This window comes from Globicephala melas, chromosome 9 (assembly GCF_963455315.2).
Source record: "Globicephala melas chromosome 9, mGloMel1.2, whole genome shotgun sequence".
Taxonomy (NCBI): Eukaryota; Metazoa; Chordata; class Mammalia; order Artiodactyla; family Delphinidae; genus Globicephala; species Globicephala melas.
The window spans coordinates 61010194-61031608 of NC_083322.1; the positions used below are offsets into that span (position 1 = coordinate 61010194).

The 21415-nt window shown below is 38.8% G+C and overlaps 1 protein-coding gene across 2 annotated transcripts in view; it reads left to right on the top strand.

Annotated features, from left to right (window-relative positions):
* Positions 1 to 21075, top strand: part of UMAD1 (UBAP1-MVB12-associated (UMA) domain containing 1) — a 248990-nt gene extending 227915 nt beyond the window's left edge. The window contains exon 5 of one of the 2 annotated variants that reach the window (XM_060304639.2): positions 17619 to 21075. In XM_060304639.2, the coding sequence (XP_060160622.1) occupies positions 17619 to 17876 (258 nt within the window). In that variant the 3' untranslated portion in view covers positions 17877 to 21075. The remainder of the gene's footprint in view (positions 1 to 17618) is intronic. The other variant, XM_030857222.2, reaches the window with a different exon arrangement.
* Positions 21076 to 21415: the final 340 nt, after the last annotated feature.

Consider the following 21415-nt stretch of genomic DNA (forward strand, 5'->3'; position numbering starts at 1 on the left):
TTTTGTTGCTTGTGCTTTGGTGTCATATTTAAGAATCCATTGCCAAATTTGAGGCCATGCAGATTTGCCCCTATTTTTTCTTCTAAGCATTTTATAGTTTAGCTCTTATAGGACTTTGATTCATTTTGACTTCATTTTTGTATGTGGTGTGTTATAAGGGTCCAATTTGCCTTTATATGTGACTGTGCATCCCAGCATCATCTGTTGAAAAGACTGTTCTTTCCCCATTGAATGATGTTGACACTGTTGTCAAAAATCAGTTGACCAATGACACACAGGTTTATTTCTGGACTTTTTGTTCCATTAATATACATGTGTATCCTTATGCAGGTACCACATTGTCTTGATTACTGTTGCTTTGTAGTGAGTTTTGAGATCAGAAAGTATGGCTCCTCCCACATTGTTCTCTTTTTCAAGATTGTTCCGGCAATTCTGGATACCTGGTTTTTCCATATGAATTTTAGGATCAGCTTGTCAACTTCAACAAAGAAATCAGCTGGGATTCTAATAGGGATAGCATTGATTCCACAGATGACTACAACTGATTTTTGTATATTCATCTTGCATTTTGCAACCTTGCTAAACTTATTAGTTCTAATAGTATTTCGGTGGGTTTCCTAGATTTTCTTATAAATAAGGTCCTGTTATGTGTGCAGAGAGATAATTTTACTTCTTTTCTAATCTGGATGCTATCTATTATTTGTTTTGTTATTGTTGTTTATTGATAGCCTAACTGCCCTGACTAGAACATTTAGTAATATTTTGAATAGAAGTGGTAAGAGTGGACATCCTTGTCTTGTTCAAAATCCTAGGGGGAAAGCATCTAGTTTTTCACCGTAAAGTATGGTATTAGCTTGACTTTTCCGTAAATGTCCTTTATCAGGTTGAGGAAGTTCCCTTCAGTTCCTAATTTGTTGAGTGTTTTTATCATGAAGGGGTATTAGATTTTTTTCACATTTTTTTCCTGAGCCTATTGAGATGATATTGGTTTTTATTTTTTATTTTATTGATGTGATGTATGACATTAATTGATTTTCCCTAAGCTCATGTAAATCATACTAAGAGACAGTACAAACCTCATGCAACAAAAAGCATACACTTTATGTATATTGTCTGTCCCGGTCTCTTTTCAAAAACAGATTAACTTTTTTGGGTTGCAGAAAAGAAAACTGAAGGAGTAGCATAAATTGGGTAAATTTTTGTGCAAGTGAAAATATTCTTTGTTTTCTTCTCAGTGATTAGCTACTCAGTAATTTGAAATTGTTTTTAAAACTTGTGATTTGCTTTACTTTTTCTAGTTGATGATCCAGATCTTTTCAAGCAATCACCATGAAATTTCTATTTTGAACTACAACACTTTAATCAATTTTTGTTTAGGTTTTAGTTCAAAGCAATTGAATAAATAGGAAGTAAAAATGCACTCGTGGGCCTTTTTAAAATCAACTGTGCACTTTGAGCATGAAAGCACCACTTTTATTTGTGCTACTTTGGGCATAAATAGTGATGATGTACTTCCCTTTTTTTCTGCATTTAAGGGTCCACCCAGAAGTCTGCAAATATATTGAGTCCCGGAAATGTTCTCATTCTCTTCTCTTGCCTGTGATATAATCTCTTAGCATAGTTGGTTCAAGAATAATGTTAAGTAGACCCAGATCATGTGTTTGGGCCCGTTAAAGGCAACGTATCTTCTCTGTTTCCTGAGAACAAATTGCAACCCAGGTTCCAGCCACCTGGCACCTTTTTGCTGTTGCTCACCAAGTGCCATGAGCTGGGAAATGTGGGCAATTGAATGCAGTCAGTCCCTGTCAGTGGAAAACTGACCACAGAGGGTGTGTTTCAGGAAGAGTCATCTTCATTGAACAAAGGACAGTATGTGGTTACTTTAGGTTCTTAAATTTAACTGGAATATATTTGGTTAAGGTAAAAATGTTATTTTAAAAATATGTTACTGAGGCTTCACAACGGTGCTTTTAGGGATTAAAATAGTCTGAACAGTCTATAATTTCAGGGTTTCTAAGATCCACATAGAATTAGCGTATCCAGCTAGATATAAAAATGAGACATAATACAACACCCAATGTTTTTCCTTTCTTTTTTTTAATTGGTATCTTACCATCCCATGTGCTCTTGTTTTTGTTTTGAAAGAAAAAGAAAGTATGATTATTAGAACAGTATCCTACAACCCTTTCTGAAGGAGAAGATACTTTTTTGGTCTTTAGAAGCAATTACACCACATTTTAAAAGGCACAAAGTGATGTTTCCTTAGACTGTGTTGTACTTGTGAGGCAGAATAGAATAACAGCTAAAAGTCTAATTCTGGAGTTAGACTAAATTCTCTGCGTTTCAGTATTTCCCATCTCTTAAATGGAAAAATTAAATGAGATAACACAGGTAAAAAACTTAGAATAGTGACTGGCAAATAAGTGCTCATTAAATGTGAACTATCTGTGGTAGTAGACATAAGTACACTATTAGAACATTAGGACTGAACCAAAATGAAGTTAATATAATTAGTAACTAATATAGTTTACTTATTAGTATATATCAGAGTTCATAATCTAAACCCTTATTTCCATCCTCATGGGTAGCCATAAATTATCTACTTTCTTCAGAGAATTCCCATCATCAACTCACCTGCAAAAAAGGCCTAGGAGGGGAAAACAGAGCTCTGTTGGATTCTGAGTGTAGAATCTGTACATTTAAGAACACTTTTGGAAATTACAGGTGTTCATTTTTAGGCCACTTTGGCAGTTGAAGCCATAGGAATTATTTCTAGAAAGCTAAAGGAAAATCTGCACTGTGTTCTGAAAATTGACTACCTAGAAACTTTGGTGAAATACTAGATCTTTGGAAACTAGTGCTCAGATTACCAAGAACCACCATGCAAATAGCTGGGTCCTAGATTTACATGGTGCTACTTCTTCCTCCCACCCTCCATGAGGCCTCTCTGCTCCCTGGGTTGGCAATCGTGACAACTAAGTTGATCCATGGTAAAGTCTCCTGGTGGCCAAAAAGGAGCTGTGTGACGCTCTTCCTATCACATCCCATCTTCCATTTCTGTCACTTAGCAGATGGACTGTACTCTCACTTTCACTGCTGATAACCAGTCATTCTTACTTCCAATGAATTGCTTTCTTTCATGCACATACATCTTTCTTATACCCCTTCTATCAGATTTTGCCACTTAACTTTGGGAAAATTCTACCATATTACCTTACTATTTATGGGAGTAAAACAAAAAAACCTTAATGAACACAGCTCTCCAGATTTCCTAGAGATACTTCTAATTAAAATACCCCACAACAAACCTACACCAGCAATCTTGACAGTGCTCTGAAGTACCTTTCAGATTCTCTACCAACGTTCAGCTTGTACAGCTTAATTTGCCTTTTTTCAAGTACTGACATTCAAGATAATTTTAATATGTTTTATCTTATTTATTTATTCTAATTATAATATGAATACTATAATAATAATTTTCCTACATCTGTTTATTGAAGATACATAGGATTTCATCTCTGTTGTGGACTCATTGGCCTGAGAAAATATAGTCAGAGTTCTTAATAATATAATGGTGAATTATTAAAAGATTAGTACCTGCCTGTATTTTTCGTATTTGACTCCTAAATGCTTGCTTCTTATTATCAAGAGCAGAATGAAGTTTCTGTTTGGGCTGATAAAAAAGTTCTAGAGATGGATAATGGTGTTAATTGTGCAACGTTGTGAATGTATTTAGTGCCACTGAATTATACACTTAAAAATGGTTAGGATGATAAATTTTATGTTGTGTATATTTTACCACAATAAAAAATACTATCCTGAGTTAGCCATAAAATGAAATAATAGCATTCTATTTGGGGCTCTGAGTGTGCACCAAGCAGTGACTTAGCCTCCTGCCACTCCTAAGAGCCCCTTCATTCTCACACTGGGGTGGAGAAAACACAGCTGTGTTTACTTTTCCAGCCCCATCTTCTATTTTGAAATATAACCTTTTTGCAAATGAGAGCCAAAGTCAAGTGACACAGCTTTCTGCTCACCTCTTCAGTTTTCCAAACACTGTTTTTCTAGTGGAGTTCTGGGTTAGGTACAGCACACCTAGGTAACACTATCACTCAAATGCCCTCTGAGTGGAATTTAATTAGCCTACCTTCATAATTTCTGTACTCAACTTGGTATGATGCATTTCTCTTTCACTTGCATCTGTATGTGAAAACGTACAATTGTGTATTCACCAACCATAGTATTTTCAAGTGTGTGGACCATTCCACACATCAAATTCAATTTACAAAGAAACTAAGGCTTTTCTTAACTAGTATTTTTCTATTTCTTAAAGAATTATTTGTTTCCTGAGATTAGAAAGATGTTTATATGCAGTGTGAGCATGAGATCCTACTGATAATTGTCTTTGAATTCTGGCTATGAACATGACGATTTGAAGTGCATACTAAAAATTATGTTTTTACATAATAATGATAAAACAATGACAAAATATAAATTTTGCAGTTAAAAGAGCAGCAAAACAGATTAGCTTTCTGTCTTCAAACAGCAACCTTAACATGAATTGATTAAATTCTAAATGTTCTTAAAAATGTATATTATCCTTAGGTTATACATTTATTAAATGTTCATTTCATCAAAGCACATGCCAAAAAAGCCAGCATATAGCTATTACTTAATATTTTTAGATTTACTTTCTTTTTGTATTTCCTACTAGTATCCTATGGTATTATTTCCATTCAATCAATATTATATAAGTATAAAACATTTGTTTTTATATCTAATTATAAACATCTAATGATATACATTTAAACATCTAGTTATATAAAAACAAATATATAGATTTATATTCTCTTACCAGCTTTAAAAATAGAAAAGTATTCCATTTTCTTTCTGCTTATATATGCAGACAGTTGAAGTACTTTATTGTTTTACAAAATGAAAATCATTACAATGAAATTAATATTCAGTGTGCTGAGGAAATGTGCAAGATCACTTTTCATTGTTTTCCTTTGAAATTACCTAGAAAAAATATGATCTTGTTGCATTGCATTCTGAAGAAGTTGAATAGATATTTGAAATAAATAAAACTATGTAAATGGGAAGTTAAGTAGGTTCCAGTGTGACTAATAAGCAATATCAAATTCTTCAAAACTGTGGTGTGCATAACAAGCTTGAAGAATTTGTGTACAAAAGCCTAAGCCATTGTGTAACCTTGGCGGTGATCAGATGCTGCAGTTTTCTAAGCTATTACATTTTTTATCCAGCTTGATAGATTTAACCTAGTAATAAGATGCTTAGCTGAACCGTTACTTTAAACGCTGTTTCTAGAGTGGCACAGTCTGTATTTTTGGAACTTCATCCTCTACTCCAGAAAACACTTGTCCATAGAGAAATTGTTAAATTTAAGTTCTTTAAAAACTAAAACAACCAGACAGGTAAACTTTAAAATTATTTCTCTTGATGATGACCTTTATATTGGAGTGGGAACATCAGATTCTAAGTCAGGAGACCCTGAGTACAAGTCTTTGTCAGTTCGTAGTGGTGTGACCTTAGATAATCACTAAACTCTGAGCCTCCGAAGATAAGAATAGAAACAATAGCTTCCCAATCAGATTTAGTGGGTTGTGAGTCTCAAGTGAAATAACGTATGTGAGACAACTTCAAAAACCATGTAAAGCACTAAGCAAATATTAATTGCCATTTTTCCAAGGTTCTGATTAGAACTTTTCTGATCTCATAGATTTAACTGAATTATGAAACTGATAAAATCATACCAATAAGTTGTTTCATAGAGCATTATAGGGCACATAAGTTTTAAAAACCATTACTTTGTTATATTTTAACATCTTTTTTTTTTTTTTTTTTTTTTTTGCGGTACGCGGGCCTCTCACTGTTGTGGCCTCTCCCGCTGCGGAGCACAGGCTCTGGACGCGCAGGCTCAGCGGCCATGGCTCACGGGCTCAGTCGCTCTGCGGCATGTGGGATATTCCCGGACCGGGGCACGAACCCGTGTCCCCTGCATCGGCAGGCGGACTCCCAACCACTGCACCACCAGGGAAGCCCTACTTTGTTATGTTTTAAATTTCCAGATCATTTCATATCTGCATGACTTTGTTTTTGCTGGTTTGTTTCTATTTTTCGGTGTGTTTAAGATGCCTCTCTTTTTTACTGTACATGGAGTTGCTTTGGGAAGTAGAAATCGGTGGGGTCCTAACATCCTAATACAGGGCACTGCTTTTCCTCACCTGCATCCTGAGCCAATGGAGAAATAAGACCAAAGAGCCCGCAAACAGAGAAACAAGATGGCGCTCACCCTTTTGACTGATAGAGCCTAGGTTGGAGGAGGCAGCTTAGTGTAACAGCTAAAATGGACTTCCAGGGTCCCAATAACCCACGTCTAGACTGTGGGGAAGGTTTAAGCCAGCACAGCACACACTCTTACCCAGGTTACTTGTCTCCCCTAGTCCAAGTAGAGAGAGAAGGAGAAAGAGACTTTCCCCAGGCCTCAGGATCTTGGGTGGTTCAATTTCCCCCATCTAGAAACATGGATCCTTGGCTATCTTCCACCAACCAGGTAACTCATTCTACCTCCTTGGGGAGGAGTAGCGGGTGGGCAGAAGGCCAGGGTGCTTAAAGAAAAATCCGTCTTTATGGAAACCAAAGAAGAAAGAGGCTTTTCTCTTTAACAGAGGTGAACAGAAACTAAATAAATGGCATTTACCTCCCCATCCCCTCTCCTACCCACCTCTTCAGCTGTCATCTCTCAGGCTTTCCTCCCCTTACACTGCTTACCTAGTCCTGCTGCCCTGTTGCTGGCCCTATACCCCATACCCCTACCCCCAAGCACAGGCTCCCCTGCAGCTCCGTCAGACTGTACCACATAGTTGTGGAGAAATACTGGCTCCTAAGCAAGGCAGGTTGAAGCTATAGACTGATTGCATTCCCCCCAAATTCTCATGTTGAAACTAATCTCCAGTGTGAGAGTATTTGGAGGCCGGGCCTTTGGGAGGTGATTAGGTCATGAGGGTAAAAGACCTCAGAGATGAGATAAGGGCCCTTATAAAAGAGGCCCGAGGGAGCTCCTTGGACCCTTCTGCCATTTGATGTTACAGCAAAAAGAGGGCAGTCTGTGAGCCAGAAAGCAGGCCTTACCACACACTGAATCTGTCAGCACCTTCATCTTGGACTCCTCAGCCTCCAGAACCATGAGAAATAAACTTCTGTTGTTTATAAGCTACCTAGTCTAAGCAGCCTGAACAGACTAAGACAGTTGATTAAGGGGAACTTGGAGTAGCTAAGGTTAGCTTCTGTCCTCCTCTCAGTGAAAGAAAGGTAGGTCTCTGGTAAAAATATTTCCCAAACAGTTTCATCTCTATTGTGGCAGGACCACATTGAGCTTCCTTTGGAAGACGTATTTGTGAAATGGTTCATTTGGCAAGTCAAGAACAACCCATCTCTTTCTTCAAGAAATAGATGTAGCTGGGGTCTCCCACTAGTTTTAAGTTCTGTCTGACATGTATCACATGTCAGTGATATTGTGGAAAAGAGGTGGTAAAGTCTTATTAGGAGCAAACAAACAAATGCAGAAATCCAGGATTAACATAATATGAAGAAATTTAAATTATTTAGCCATTCACTAAACATGTATTGATCACCTATCATGAGCCAGGCCTTGCTCTGATTGCTAGGGAAATGGAGAGGAAATCTATTGTCGCTGGCTTTGAGCTGCCCATAGTTTTATGATGGTGACGGAGAATTCGATTCCACTATGATATATACTGTGAGAGAGGTATGCGCAGACTGTTAAGGGAACACACGGACAGGGACATGGCCCAGGTTTGAGGAGTTAGTTGGGGAAATCTTTCTGAAAGAGTCCTGAAGTGCATCCTATAGGCAAGATGAAGGGAGTAGCAAAAGAGAGAAAGATGTCCTAATTTAGGCAAAAGTAATTGAAAATAAGACAAGGCTCGGAGCTAAAAAGAGAGCCTGGCGTGTTTGGATAACAGCAATCATTTAAATGGAGTAAAGAGTTTAGAGAACGGTAATAAAAGAAACGGGAGGGATGAGCAAGGCCAGATCATACCTTATATGCTATGATAAGGAGTTTGTGCTTTTCTCCGAAGACATTGAGGAGTTTTAAGCAAGGAACAGCGTGGGTTTTAGACATCACCAGTGATAGGGAGAATGTAGTATAGGGGGCAGCTCTGGTAACACTCACAGCAGGAGGCCCTGGTGGCCTGGACTAAGAGAGTGACAGTGGACCTAAAGAGAAATGGATGGACTTGGGGAGACATTAAAAACATCAAAGTCAGTAGGACTCTGTCATTTACTGCATAGAGGAAGTGAGAGGGAAAGAGAAGTCGAAGATAATTCAGGTTTCTGTGTTGGGCAACTGTGTTAGTACTCTTCACCAATACAGAAAATATTTATTAGGAGAGCATTAGGTTTGGGGTAGACTTAGGGAAAAGATGAGAGCAAGGTTTAGAACACACTGAGTTAAGATCCCTGTTGAATATCTGAAAGAAAATGTATAATAGAGTTTGAACATATGGGTTAGGAGCTCTAGATAGAAAGCTGGGTTCGAGACTGGGGTGTGTGTGTGTGTGTGTGTGTGTGTGTACACAAATGTATCAACATACTTATGTACTTTGGGTGGAGGAGTAGGGCAGTAGGCACCTTGGATATGGATAAGCTCATGCAGGGAAGTGTGTTGAGACTAAGAATAAAGGAACAGAAATGAGGCCCTGGAAAATACCATTTCAGAAATAGGCAAAAAAACAGAAGGAAAAACTAACAAGAAATAAAAACTCAAAGAGTCACCTGTTTTAAGTACAACGAAGAGGTCCTGTAAGTTTAGCACTTCACGTCATCTTCTGAGTTTAGCAAAAGAGTGATTATGAGTAACCTTGGAGAAATCAGTGGCAGTGGAGGGGCAGAGATAGAGGCAGATGGCAGTGGGTGAGGAATGAAGCAGATAGCCAGTGTCAGCAATGGTCTCAGCCGGGCTGAGAAACAAAGTAGAAAGATAGTGTGGGAGGGGAGTTCAGTGGGTGAGATGTCAATGGGCCATATAGACTTGAGGAGAATTTTCTGTAAATGGTGAACTGATTATATGAAAGATGAGCAATTAGAGGAGCTTCTGACTGATGAAGCCATGTCCTTGAAGAGTGGGGACAAGATGAACGTGGAGCACCGGGGAAGGGTTCGCTTTGGGGAGGAGGAGGGCAACTTGCCCTCTGTGGCAGGAGGGAAGCACAGATGGGTTCAAATGTAGATAAGTCTTTTGGATACAGCAGGTAGAGGAGATCCTCAGCCGATGGTTCCTATTTTCTCTATTAAGTAGGAGGCTAACCACCTGCTGACAGCAAGGAGGAAGGTGATGATGTCGGGCGAGAGAAGAGAAGGGGTGAAATCCGTGCTGTAAAGAACGAATGGGGGAGGCTTACTGGGAAAATAGGAGATGTCTGGACAGCTTAAGGTTAAAGATCACGAGTTTTTATAAACTTTTTAAATGTTTTTTTTAAAAAATCACTGCAACAGCCCTTTGTATTTTCAAAACCAGTATGAAACAGGATCCCACATTGAACACACAGTTTCTTCCAGGTTCATTTCCTAAAATGCTCTTCTTTCCTCTTCCCACTGCTCCCCCACTCCAGTTGGCTAGTACAGAAGATTTTCTGGCTTTAGTGAAGCCACTTTTCCAAGAATACATGGAACAGATTACAGAAGCAAGTGACAGCCGGCTTGCTTCTCCTTCTTCACGTACAGTCAGCTGGAGTTCTGAAAAGAGGAAGTCAGGAGAACTTTTTTTCTTTTTTAAAGAAAGATGGGAGCATCAGGAAGCTTGAGCAGGTGGAAACACTGAGGAAAAAAGAAAGAAGAGAAAAGGGAAGCAAATAAGGAAACAAAAGAAATGAAAACTGAAATGATGTCATAAATCAGAAAGAAAAGGGAGCAAAGAAAATACCTGCTTTCTAACCTAGCCTCTTAGTTTGCTACCAAAATATGCAGTATCCTTGAACTAGGAGCCCAAGTCACATGGAACACAGACGTTTTGAGTGATTTCAGCTCTCTTCTGCCTAATTTATCTGTATCAGCGGTAAAGTATTCTGGGCTTTTGTTTGTTTCTTTGGACCAACCCCTTAATTTAAAAATCAAGTCTAGGGTATCTGAGGAACAAGGGGACCAGATTCAGTGTCATTCGGAATATTTAATGGGTGCTTGTCATGTGCAGGTATGACTGTTCTGGGTAGTGGGGATTGGCAGAAAACAGGAAATAGTCTCTTCCTCTGCAATATAATTTCTCCCAATTGAAAGGAGACTATTGCTTAGGACTTACGTAGGTGGAAGAGCCCAATCCTCTGGCTTTTATCAGCTAGCCGGACATTTATTGGCAAGTAACTTCTTAGAAGAAGTAAGAAGCTTGAGTACTGCCTTAACTGTGCCATTACTTGTATCACCTTTTTCTAACCTCTTGTCCCCTGATGCTTCCGACTCAGATTTGCCCCCTACCCCACCCCCATCGAGACGCTGATGTAATCCAAGCAGATAGCAGCTGAAGCCAAAATAGAATGGATAGTTATCTGAGGAGATAAAGTGACGGTGTTCCCTGTTCAGGCTATTGTTCAAGGGAACGTGTCTTTTATTTATAGACGTAGAATTTAAAGGCATAGACGGCCAGAGCTGGATATTACCTCTTCTTACTATAACTCGTTTCCTAGAAGTATGCTTGATATAGCTACCTTCTTTGCATGTAAATTGAATGTGATAAATGGGTGTTTTGTACGTGGTTTCATGTTCTTTTAATAGGTTCTGTTACTGTTGGGGTTAAGGCTGGTTTCTAAATTTCAATGCTTCAGTATTTTGCTTTTATAGGACACTATTTTATCTCTACTTATCTGAGACACGGGTTGCAGAAAAAGGCAGGAGGTTTTAAAAGATGCCAAATATAGGTGATGTTCATATTAATAAACTATTCATACTTTAGTCTGGTAAGGCTAAGTAGATGAAGTCTCCAAATTGTTAGCGCGTTTGCAAAGTTGGCTCCCCTTAATAGATTTCATGGCGGTTAGTGGAGCCTCTGTGCCAGGAAAAATGTAGTAGTCTGTTCTTAAACCTCCATTTCCTTGCTTCCAAACACCCAAGAGTGAGGTTCACAAGGATGCCACGAACCTTCTGTTGCTCTGGGAAAGTGACTTCATCTTTCTAAGACTTTACGAAAAAGTGTGATGTGCCTTGTACTCTTGGAGTGTGTTTTTTCCTAAGCTCTAAGAAGATTTTACAGATTGAACCTCATGAATTTTTACAGCCCTTCTGCAAGAAAGGGAAGAATAGTGCCTATAAACCACTTTGAATTATTCGAAACAAAGATAATAGAATGTAAGGAACCTGAGATAAACCTGGCCAGCCCTTTTTTTTTTTTTTTTTCGGTATGCAGGCTCAGCGGCCATGGCTCACGGGCCCAGCCGCTCCGCAGCATGTGGGATCTTCCCGGAACAGGGCACGAACCCGCGCCCCCTGCATCGGCAGGCGGACTCTCAACCCCTGCGCCACCACGGAAGCTCTGGCCAGCCCATTTTTAACAGGTTAACTGATGAACAAGAAACAATTTTTATGAAAACAGCTGATTAATTGTAAACTTTGTTTGTTGTCATGATACAGATAAGGAAATGTATTTTCTCCCTGAGATGAAAAAAGATTCTGACATGGTATACTCATGTTCACCCGTGTAAAGGCAAACGTTCATTTGAAAAAGAAGTATTAAAGCTAGATTATATGAAGGAACTTACATTCAAGAATATTATCATAGCAGCATTTCTGTGAAAAGGATTAATCACAAAAGTAACAAGTATGCTTTATGAACATAATATTTGAAGTATTATTTTTAAATTTGGCTATTAACCATAAGGTTAATTGATTCTTTTCTTCCTGCTCCATTGTGGTTAACATACTCATTCTTCCCTTTAAAGACCCATTGTGTTATGCAAATGAAAAAAATTGAAAGACTTTGTGTCTAAGAGAGAAGGCTGCTTTTTGCAGGGGGACTCATGCACCTGTCTCAGCCTTCACCCCCCCACCTCTGCTGCCATTGGCTGCCAAGCTAGGGACTCAGTGATCAGGGTTAGTGGGTGTAGGGTCCTTGAATTTTGACTCCCATTTTCTTTGTGACTTACTCTTATTTTGTCTTATAATTTCTCCCCTTCCAACTCTCAGCATGCCAACAGCAGCTGCATCATGGCACTCACCCTTGCTGCCAAGAGGGCAGGCAGCCTCCTTGGAGACTGGAACGTGGCACTCTAGCCAACGGTTAAGAAATAGATATGGGAGTAAGACATATAGCACCGCTGATACTCAGAGCCTTCTAGGAGGCATTTAGTGGAACACTGTGTCCACAGTGTTTTTTAACTTAATTTAAATTTTGGAAAATTTTATTATGGAAAGTCTTCAAACATATACCAAGGTAGAAAGAATACTGTAGTACACGCCCACATACCTTCCTATCTCTCCCTTTCACCCATGATCAACTCATAGACAATCTTGTTTCACTGTCCATGGTGTTTTCCCCATGGTTTATCCAGGCTACTGGTAGATTCATTTCCAGGGATAAATATCTCTTAAATTATAGTTCCTTTTCCATCCTTCCTCAGTCTAATATCTATCACCTTAATGATTTTCTCTATCCTTGCTTCCTAAAGGTAAAAGCTAGTAGAGTCGTTTTTTCCTTCTAAATTAAGCCAAGATGCTGTTAGTAACTGTCATATTTTCCAGTACTGTCCCCTAAATTTTCGAGGCTTTGTTCATCCAGTCAGCCAGTCTACCCAAAGCATGGCTGAAAGGTACAAGACCTTAGAACACAGAACTTTCAAGATCACTGAGTTTGATTCTCAGTTTTACCACAGACTAGCTAGCTGTGTAACCTGAGACAACTTCCTTAACCTTTCTGTGCCTCAATGTTCTCGTTTTTAACATGAGACTAGTAATAGGACACGCCCTACAGTGCTGTTGCAAGACTTAAATGAGTTCATATACTTAGACCGCTTAGATGGAGCCTGGCACAAAGTGTTCAATGTACGCTAGTTGCTGTCACCATCACCACCATCATCATCATTTTTTGCCCCTCACCACTCATTTTACAGAATAGAGAACTGAGGCCCAGGTGGATGAAGCAGCCCCCTTCTGCTTATGGCATATGGCAGTTTTATCAGGAGACCTTGAACAAGAAACCACATGGCTCACTTCCTTTATTATACTAGATATAGTCTTGTCCTCAAGGAATTATGCTCTGACAGACAAGAATGATTTGTAAAGGAAAGGGAAGAGCATTAATAAAAGCATGAACAAAGGAATAACCATTGCTGCCAGAGAGGTAAACCTTAGAAGTTGTATGTTTAGAAAGCAGAGTGCTCCGGGTTAACATACCTCCTTTTTAGTGGAGAAGGTGAGATTTTAAGAATGCTTTTGTTTAAGAAAGGAGATGATTTGGCTAATGAAACTGGAGAACATTCTGTACTCAAGGGAGAAAGAGAAGAAAGTTCAGGTATGGAATGTGATCAACAGATCTAGGGAACAGTTGCCCATGAGATTAAGAGAGAAGACAAGATATAAGAGGAGAGGGGAAGGTAAGATTGCTTGAACCATCTGTGAATGTCAAAAAAACCCAAAAGAAATGGATGGATCCTAGACTTCATTTAAAGCCAAGAGGGGTCTGACATTACTAAAGTTTTTATTTATCACTGACTTTTAACATGTGCTAAGCATTATTCTACTTACTCATAAATTACTTACTACTTATATTACTTCATATAATTCTCATAACAATTCTATGAAATAGGTACTACTACTGATTTCCTAATACAGCTAAGGAAACAGACGCAGAGAAGTTGAATAACTTGTCCAAGGCCATTTGCTTATTAGTAGGCAGGATCTGTACCCAAGTAGTCTAGCTCTATGCTCTGTGTTTTTAAACACTCTGCCATGCTGGCCCATGGTAACCAAAGCCTGGTGCATCTGTAATCTTCAGGAAACCAGTGTATAGTGATGCCCTTTAAAGAAGCTGGAATTGTGGCATCATTACTCACTGATACCTGTGCTCTCGGCTGACCCAGGGACACTTACTATTTAAATCCCAGTCAGGTTTCAGGAAGCAGATTCTATCCATTCATTGCCTACATGGACCTGTCTGAAAAGCTTTGTCATCACCGGGTGAGGTTACATTTGTTCTAGTTGCCATCCTAAGAAAGTATTCTGGTATTTTATTTTCACATGAAGCGGTAAAACAACTCTTGATAGGGATGTGTTTGGTAACTTCATTCATCCAGAGTCATCTTACTACACAGGTATTTCTTGAGAGCCTCTGTTCTAGGTGTTGGGGGATGACTGTGAAGAGAGCAGTTCCTTCTCTACAGAATCTCTGTGTTTTCCTTTCTTAGGAGCTTCTTCTCTTTAGCATATAAACAGACATTGTTTCTCCCAACTTAAAAAAGAAAAAGAAAAATCAAGAGACAGCTCTCATGACCCCACTTCCCTTTCCAGCTACTGGCCATCTCTTTTCCCGTTTACAGCATAACGTCTGGAAAACAGTCTGTTCTCCTATTTGTCTTCACTTTCTCTCCTCCCGTCCTCTTTTAAACACACACCAAGCCGACTTTCTCCACCAGATTGCACTAGCTCCAGACTTGAGTTACATCCCTCTGCCTACTAACAGCTCCACGTAGACGTCCGCTAGGCACGGGGAACATCCAAAACTGAACTCTTGACCTTCCTGTCCAAGCCCCATCCCTGTGAATGGAGAACCCATCCTTATTGCTCAGGCCAAAAACTTTGGCCTCATACTTGACTCCACTCTTGTTCTCACACCCCACCATCTATTCCATCAGCACACCCTATTGACTTTAACCTTTAAGTCTATCTAAAACCCAACCGCTCTCTCTTACCTTTACTATCACATCGCTAATCCACATCACCATCATCTCTCTTTCCCAACTGGTCTTCCTACTTCCTTCCCTGGCCCTGTTACCCCTCACTGCCTGCTGGCAACATGGCAACCAAACAATTCTTTTAAGCCATCAGTCAGAATGTATCTCCTCTGCAAAAATATGTTCTTCAAAAATTTTTAATCCCACATGCAACAACATGGATGAATCTCATACATATAATGTTGAGTGAAAAAAGCTGCAAAAAAAATGTATGATTACCTTCATTTAAAATATAAAAATAGGTGACTCAATCTATGTTGTTAGAAGTCAGAATGGTGATCTAGGGGTCAGGGAGTTGACTGTGACTGAAAGAGAGCACCACTCTCTTTCTATGACCCTATAGAAATAGGGTCATTTCTATTTCCTGATCTGGGTAGCGGTTGCTCATAGGTGTTTCGCTGGTTAAAACTTAGCCAGATAGGGCTTCCCTGGTGGCGCAGTGGTTGAGAGTCCGCCTGCCAATGCAGGGGACGTGGGTTCGTGCCCCGGTCCAGGAAGATCCCACGTGCCGCGGAGTGGCTGGGCCCGTGAGCCATGGCCGCTGAGCCTGCGCGTCCGGAGCCTGTGCTCCGCAACGGGAGAGGCCACAACAGTGAGAGGCCCGCGTACCGCAAAAAAAACAAAACAAAAAACTTAGCCAGGTATACACTTATGATGTACCCCATTTCTGTTTGTATTTTGCACTTCCATAAAAAGTTTTACAAAATTGTTATTTCTTACACAGAAAATCATTCTCCTCTAGACTTAGAGACAGGAATTTATCCGCATTTATAGCCATTATAATATAAGCCCTATTCAGGCAAAAGTCTTGTCTGCTTTCATTTATTCAACAAATATTTACTGAATGCTAGACACTCATCCTGGCATTTGGGATATAGCAGTGAACATGAGAGACAAAAACCCCTTAAGCTTCTGAGGGATGATAATCAGAATAAATTAGATACCATTATAACCAGGTGCCAAGGACTATGGAGAGGACAGAAGCAGGAGAGGCAGGCAGGGAATGCTGGAGTGGACGAGGTGAGGTGGCAGGAAACAGTCTAATGAAACAGTCAGGAAAGGCCTCACTGAGAAGGTGACATTTGGGCCACCACTGGAAAGGAGGGGAGGGAAAGAGCCCTGTGTTTATGTGGGAGAAGAACCTCTTTGGCGGAGGATCTGGAAAACAAAGGCCGGAGGCAGAAGCAGGCAGACTGCACGAGCCACGGCAAGGAGACAGTGGAACTAGAGGGGCCTGAGCAAGGTCAGACCAGCTGGGCTAAGGTCAGAGAAGTAGCCGAGGCCAGATCACAGTGGGCCTTGTAAAGACTCGGGAGTTTGATTCTGCATGAGACTGGGGGGCGGGGGGGAGTAAATTTTTGCCTGACCTGGTTTGAGTTAGGTTTCAGCTGCTTGTAGTGGCAGGTTGTTCGTTCTCATTGCTGTAAATATACTTCTGTTTATTATCCATTCTACTATTGATGAATGGATACCAGCTCACTCTACCAGCTCAGGGCTTGCATTGAGTGCTACTATGAACACCCTAGTGCTGCGTGTCTTTTGGTAAACTCCTGTACGCAAGACATACCAACTTTAAAGAAATTGAATTAAAAGATGTATCAATTCTTCTTATTTTAATAACTTACATAACATAGGATTTTACTTCCAGCGAAAGGCAGGTTATCAACCACTACGTACCGTACACATTAGAGGTAAATTCCCAAGTATGTATTAGGGTAAAGCAGTAACGTATGCAAGACAGAGAATACAAAGATAGGTAAAATAGATTATTTGCCCTCAAGGACCCTAGATTCTAGTTGGGGATAAGACATAAGCACGTGAAACAGCAACGAGCAAGGACATGTAAAGGAAATGCCAAATAATATCCTGGGCAGTTTGCCCCACAGTCATTCTCAAGTGAGCAAGGTCACTTTGAACTATGTTGATATAAGATTTCAGAGGGAAGCTGGGGATTCTGTGGGGCCTAAAAGCTGACATCAGATTTGGAAAAGCAGAGAAAGACTTCGTGGACATTATCTGGGCTAGCGAAACAGCAAGAGGGCCCATTTGTATTGGAGGGGCCCGTAGGTGGTCCATCTGAATAAGAGTAGGGCTTAGGATTCATTTTAAAACCGAGTAGAGGACTCCCCTGGTGGCGCACTGGTTAAGAATCCACCTGCCAATGCAGGGGACATGGGTTCAAGCCCTGGTCCGGGAAGATCCCACATGCCACGGAGCAACTAAGCCTGTGCGCCACAACTCCTGAGCCTGTGCTCTAGAGCCGGCGAGCCACAACTACTGAGCCCACACGCCTAGAGCCCACGCTCCACAACAAGAGAAGCCACCGCAATGAGAAGCCCGTGCACCCCAACGAAGAGTAGCCCCCGCTCGCTGCAACTAGAGAAAGCCCGCTCACAGCAACAAAGACCCAACACAGCCAAAAATAAATTAATTAATTTAAAAAATAAATAAATAAAACCTAGTAGAGATATAGATGGATTTATTTCTCAAGTAAGTAAATAGCTCCGTTCTAATCTGGGAATGTTTATATATTCCACATTTCTCAATCACTTTGATATATTAATGCCACATTTTGATATATTAATGCCATATAACCTCAAAGTCCATAAGGTCTAAATGACTTAAATATATATGTATTTTTAGATTGGCAAAGAAAACTCATCCAGTGTGACTGTAGCAGGCCCCGAGATGGAAAATAAGGCAGGCCAGACTCTGGAAAACAGCTCATTAATGGCCGAGCTTCTGAGCGACGTACCCTTCACCTTGGCCCCGCATGTGCTGGCCGTGCAGGGCACCATCAGTGACCTTCCCGACCACTTACTCTCCTATGATGTCAGCGAAAACTTATCAAGGTTTTGGTATGATTTCACTCTTGAAAACTCAGTGCTCTATGGTTCGTAATCTTTATGTCTGTTTGCACCTTAACAGCTTTAAGACAAAAGTTTGCCTGTTTTATTTAACCTGTGTGATGTTTTTTGACATTTCCCTGTTTAAAGGCCCTCAGAAAAGCAAGGATCATAAAGCAAATAATATTACATTCATTGCTCTATTTTTTTAGAATAAAGCATATTTGTATAAAAAGTAAACTTAAGATCTACTACTTCCTTTTCCCCCTAATAATAAATACAAATATTAATTTATCAAGGTTTTATGAAAGGAGTAGATTCCGTCAACCGGTCTCTCAAAATACAACACCTCATATTTATCTTAGAAAAACTGTGAAAAAGAACTGAGGGATTTTTCTTAGTTACCACAAGAAACTGAAGTCTCCACTTAGAGGGAGTGTGATTTCTCTTCTCTGGTTTGGAAGAAACTTACTTAATGTTATCCCCTTTCTCCTTCCACTGTGTTTATTAATGAATTCAGAAAAAAAGAAAAAAAGTTGGCAGTTAGCTTAATTTCTTCAGTCTTGATTTAGACATTGATGTGGAAATTTACAACTTTTCCTAGAAAGCAATGGTAGTTTGCTGATGTAAGAATGCTGTAAGAAGAATGCTCTGGATACTGTTTCTTTTGAATGACAGATTTTGGTTTCCTTAATCCCGTGGCAGTCTGTTCCACCTTGATGGAGTCCTGAGTTCCTGCCTTTGGTTTTTGCTACTTCACGGTTTGCTCTCTCACCAGCTTTCCAAAGAACGTTCCCTGCTTCTGCCTCAGTTGGCATTTGTTCTCCTTACCACCTATGTTCCTGGTTTATGAAGAGATCCATATTTCCTTTCAACCTCTCTACCTCCCAAAGAAAAGCATCTCATAATGATATGTATTATTGCTGATAAAGCCCTTATTTAGAAATTCGTTGGCCAAAATACAGATGGAAATGTTTTACTGCTACAAAAACTGCAACTGACTCATTTCCATTTAGAGTGTAGGCAAAACACCTAAACAGGACTTTTAGTTCGTGAATATATGTTACTTATTCCAGAAAACTGCCATTGGTCCATAAACTGTAAAGGGAAGAGGTAAATTGTGATAGAGCATTTTCTATGCCATGGAAAATTTAAATCACATTTGTTCTGATTAGTGGCAATACAGTTTATTGATTCTGTGCCAAATCTTAACTATATGTTTCACAAAGGTAGAGTGCCATAGCAAAACTAAATACTGTGCATAAAGGTACGTGAATTATTCAAGTTTTAATGTATCATGCATGTTGGTTTAATATACGTGGCATGGTCTTGATAAAATGTTATATTATTTATAATGTAAATGTACATTTCTATTGCCAGAAATATGCTTCACTTACAAATAATGCTACCATATGAGGTGAATGATTAAATTAGAGCTTCACGTAGTTTTCATAAAACATCAGTCTAAGAAATCTAACTTATTACTAAGACAAATGTGACCATTTTATAGCAGTTTTTGTGAAAACATATCTTTTTTTCAATATCTGTGTTAATGTACAGCCAATGTTAAAGCCAAATGTAAGCATGTTATCAATTTGTCTATGTGTTAAATTTTGTCTACTTATACATTTCATTTATATGTATGTCTACCATGTTATAAATATGCTTATAAGTATTTTCATTTGTCTATAAAAGATATTTAAATAAACATGAATTTTAAAAAACTGATATTTTTATTATTTTCAGATCAGAAAAATGGTTTTCTTTGCATTATTCATATCTGAGTGCAAGTTATTGATTCTTTGAAAGGCCAAGATTTAAGTACATAGTTTTTGTAGTCCAGAGAAAATTATGAAATTTCCTCTTATATGTAAGTTTTAAGGAATAACATTGAAAATGGTAAGATCACTAGTCCTGGATTAATAAGACTAGAGATTTGGGAGAAATCACATGAACATCTTAAGGTAGATCCCCATCATCACAAGATTTAGTAAAGGCCAGTGTTAATGACCTATTTTTAACAAAAAGCATTGTAAAAATGTCCATTTTAATTTTCTTACTCTATATAAATCAATGTTACTTTTTGAAAACTGGAAAAACATTACTAATCAACTAGCCAACTCCATTTTACCGAAGAGAAACCTGAAGCCTAGAAAGGTTAAATGATTTAAGTCACCTAGTTAGTGATAAATATTTCCTTTAGTAGTGTTAATAATTATAATATGAATTATAACAAAGCTTGTATGCTCTGGTGCATTTGAGGCAGCCACAGTTTGTAATGGCTCCCTCACTTAGAAGCTGTGTGATTTGGAGTTAGTCCCTTGATTTCTTGTGTCCTTAGTTCTTTCTCCAATTAAATAGTAATTGTATGCCTCTTGCAGGGTTGTGTTAGGTTTTAGATGGTGTCTGTCAAATGCCTGGCAGCATAAAGCTTGAACACACCATAGGTGTTCTGCGAAAGGGAGCTCTTAAAATTCTCATTACTAACCACACATACAACAGTCTAATGAAATGCAAAATACATACTAACTGAACTGCTTAACGAGTAATATAAAAATATATAGCTACCTACATTTATATTGTAGATCCCTCCTGCCCCATTATTTTTTTCTATACTAAATACCTCACTAAGAAAAATATTGCTAAAATATGTTGGTTGACTCTTCTGCGATTCCTTAGTTAAGAATTCCATAGGGAACACTTTTTTCCCTCTCCTTATCAAGCATCATGGTCCTTTTCCTCAATACAAGTTATCGTTGTAAAGTACTGTAGGTATAGAATGTACAAGCAATTTTACTGAATCTTATTTTTAACCCTAAAACACATTCAGGAAGTTTCATGTTTTTTTTCTTTTTTTTTTTCCAGCTTTCTTTAACTACATTTGCATTCTTTCCTAAAAACAGAATTAGAGAGGAGATTCTGACCAATCTATTAATCTGTTGAATTAAACTTTGATTAACTGAACTTTTAAAATTGTACCATTACATATTAACAAGAGCACATTTCTTGTTAACAATTCTGGAAACCCAAATAGCTTTTTTTAAGTAAACATTCATTGACACCAACACTTTTTTTCTCTTTCTCAAAGTAAAATGATAAATTGAAAACAGTATAAATTGAAAACTGTAATTCAAAAAGATACCTGTACCCCAATGTTCATAGCAGCACTATTTACATTAGCCAATACATGGGAGCAACCTAAATGTCTATCAACAGATGAATGGATGAGGACGTTGTGGTGTATATATATATATATATATATACAAACACACACACACACACACACACACACACACACACTAGAATATTACTCAGCCATAAAGATGAAATAATGCCAGTTGCAGCAATATGGATGGACCTAGAGATTCTCTATCTTACTTTACTTAGTATGATAAAGCCAATATCATACGATATCACTTATATGTGGAATCTAAAAAAATGATACAAATGAACTGACTTACAAAACAGAAATAGATTCACAGACATAGAAAACAAACTTATGGTTTACCAAAGGGGATAGCGGGGGTGGGGGGAGATAAATTAGGATTTGGGGATTAACAAGTACATACTATATATAAAATAGGTAAACAACAA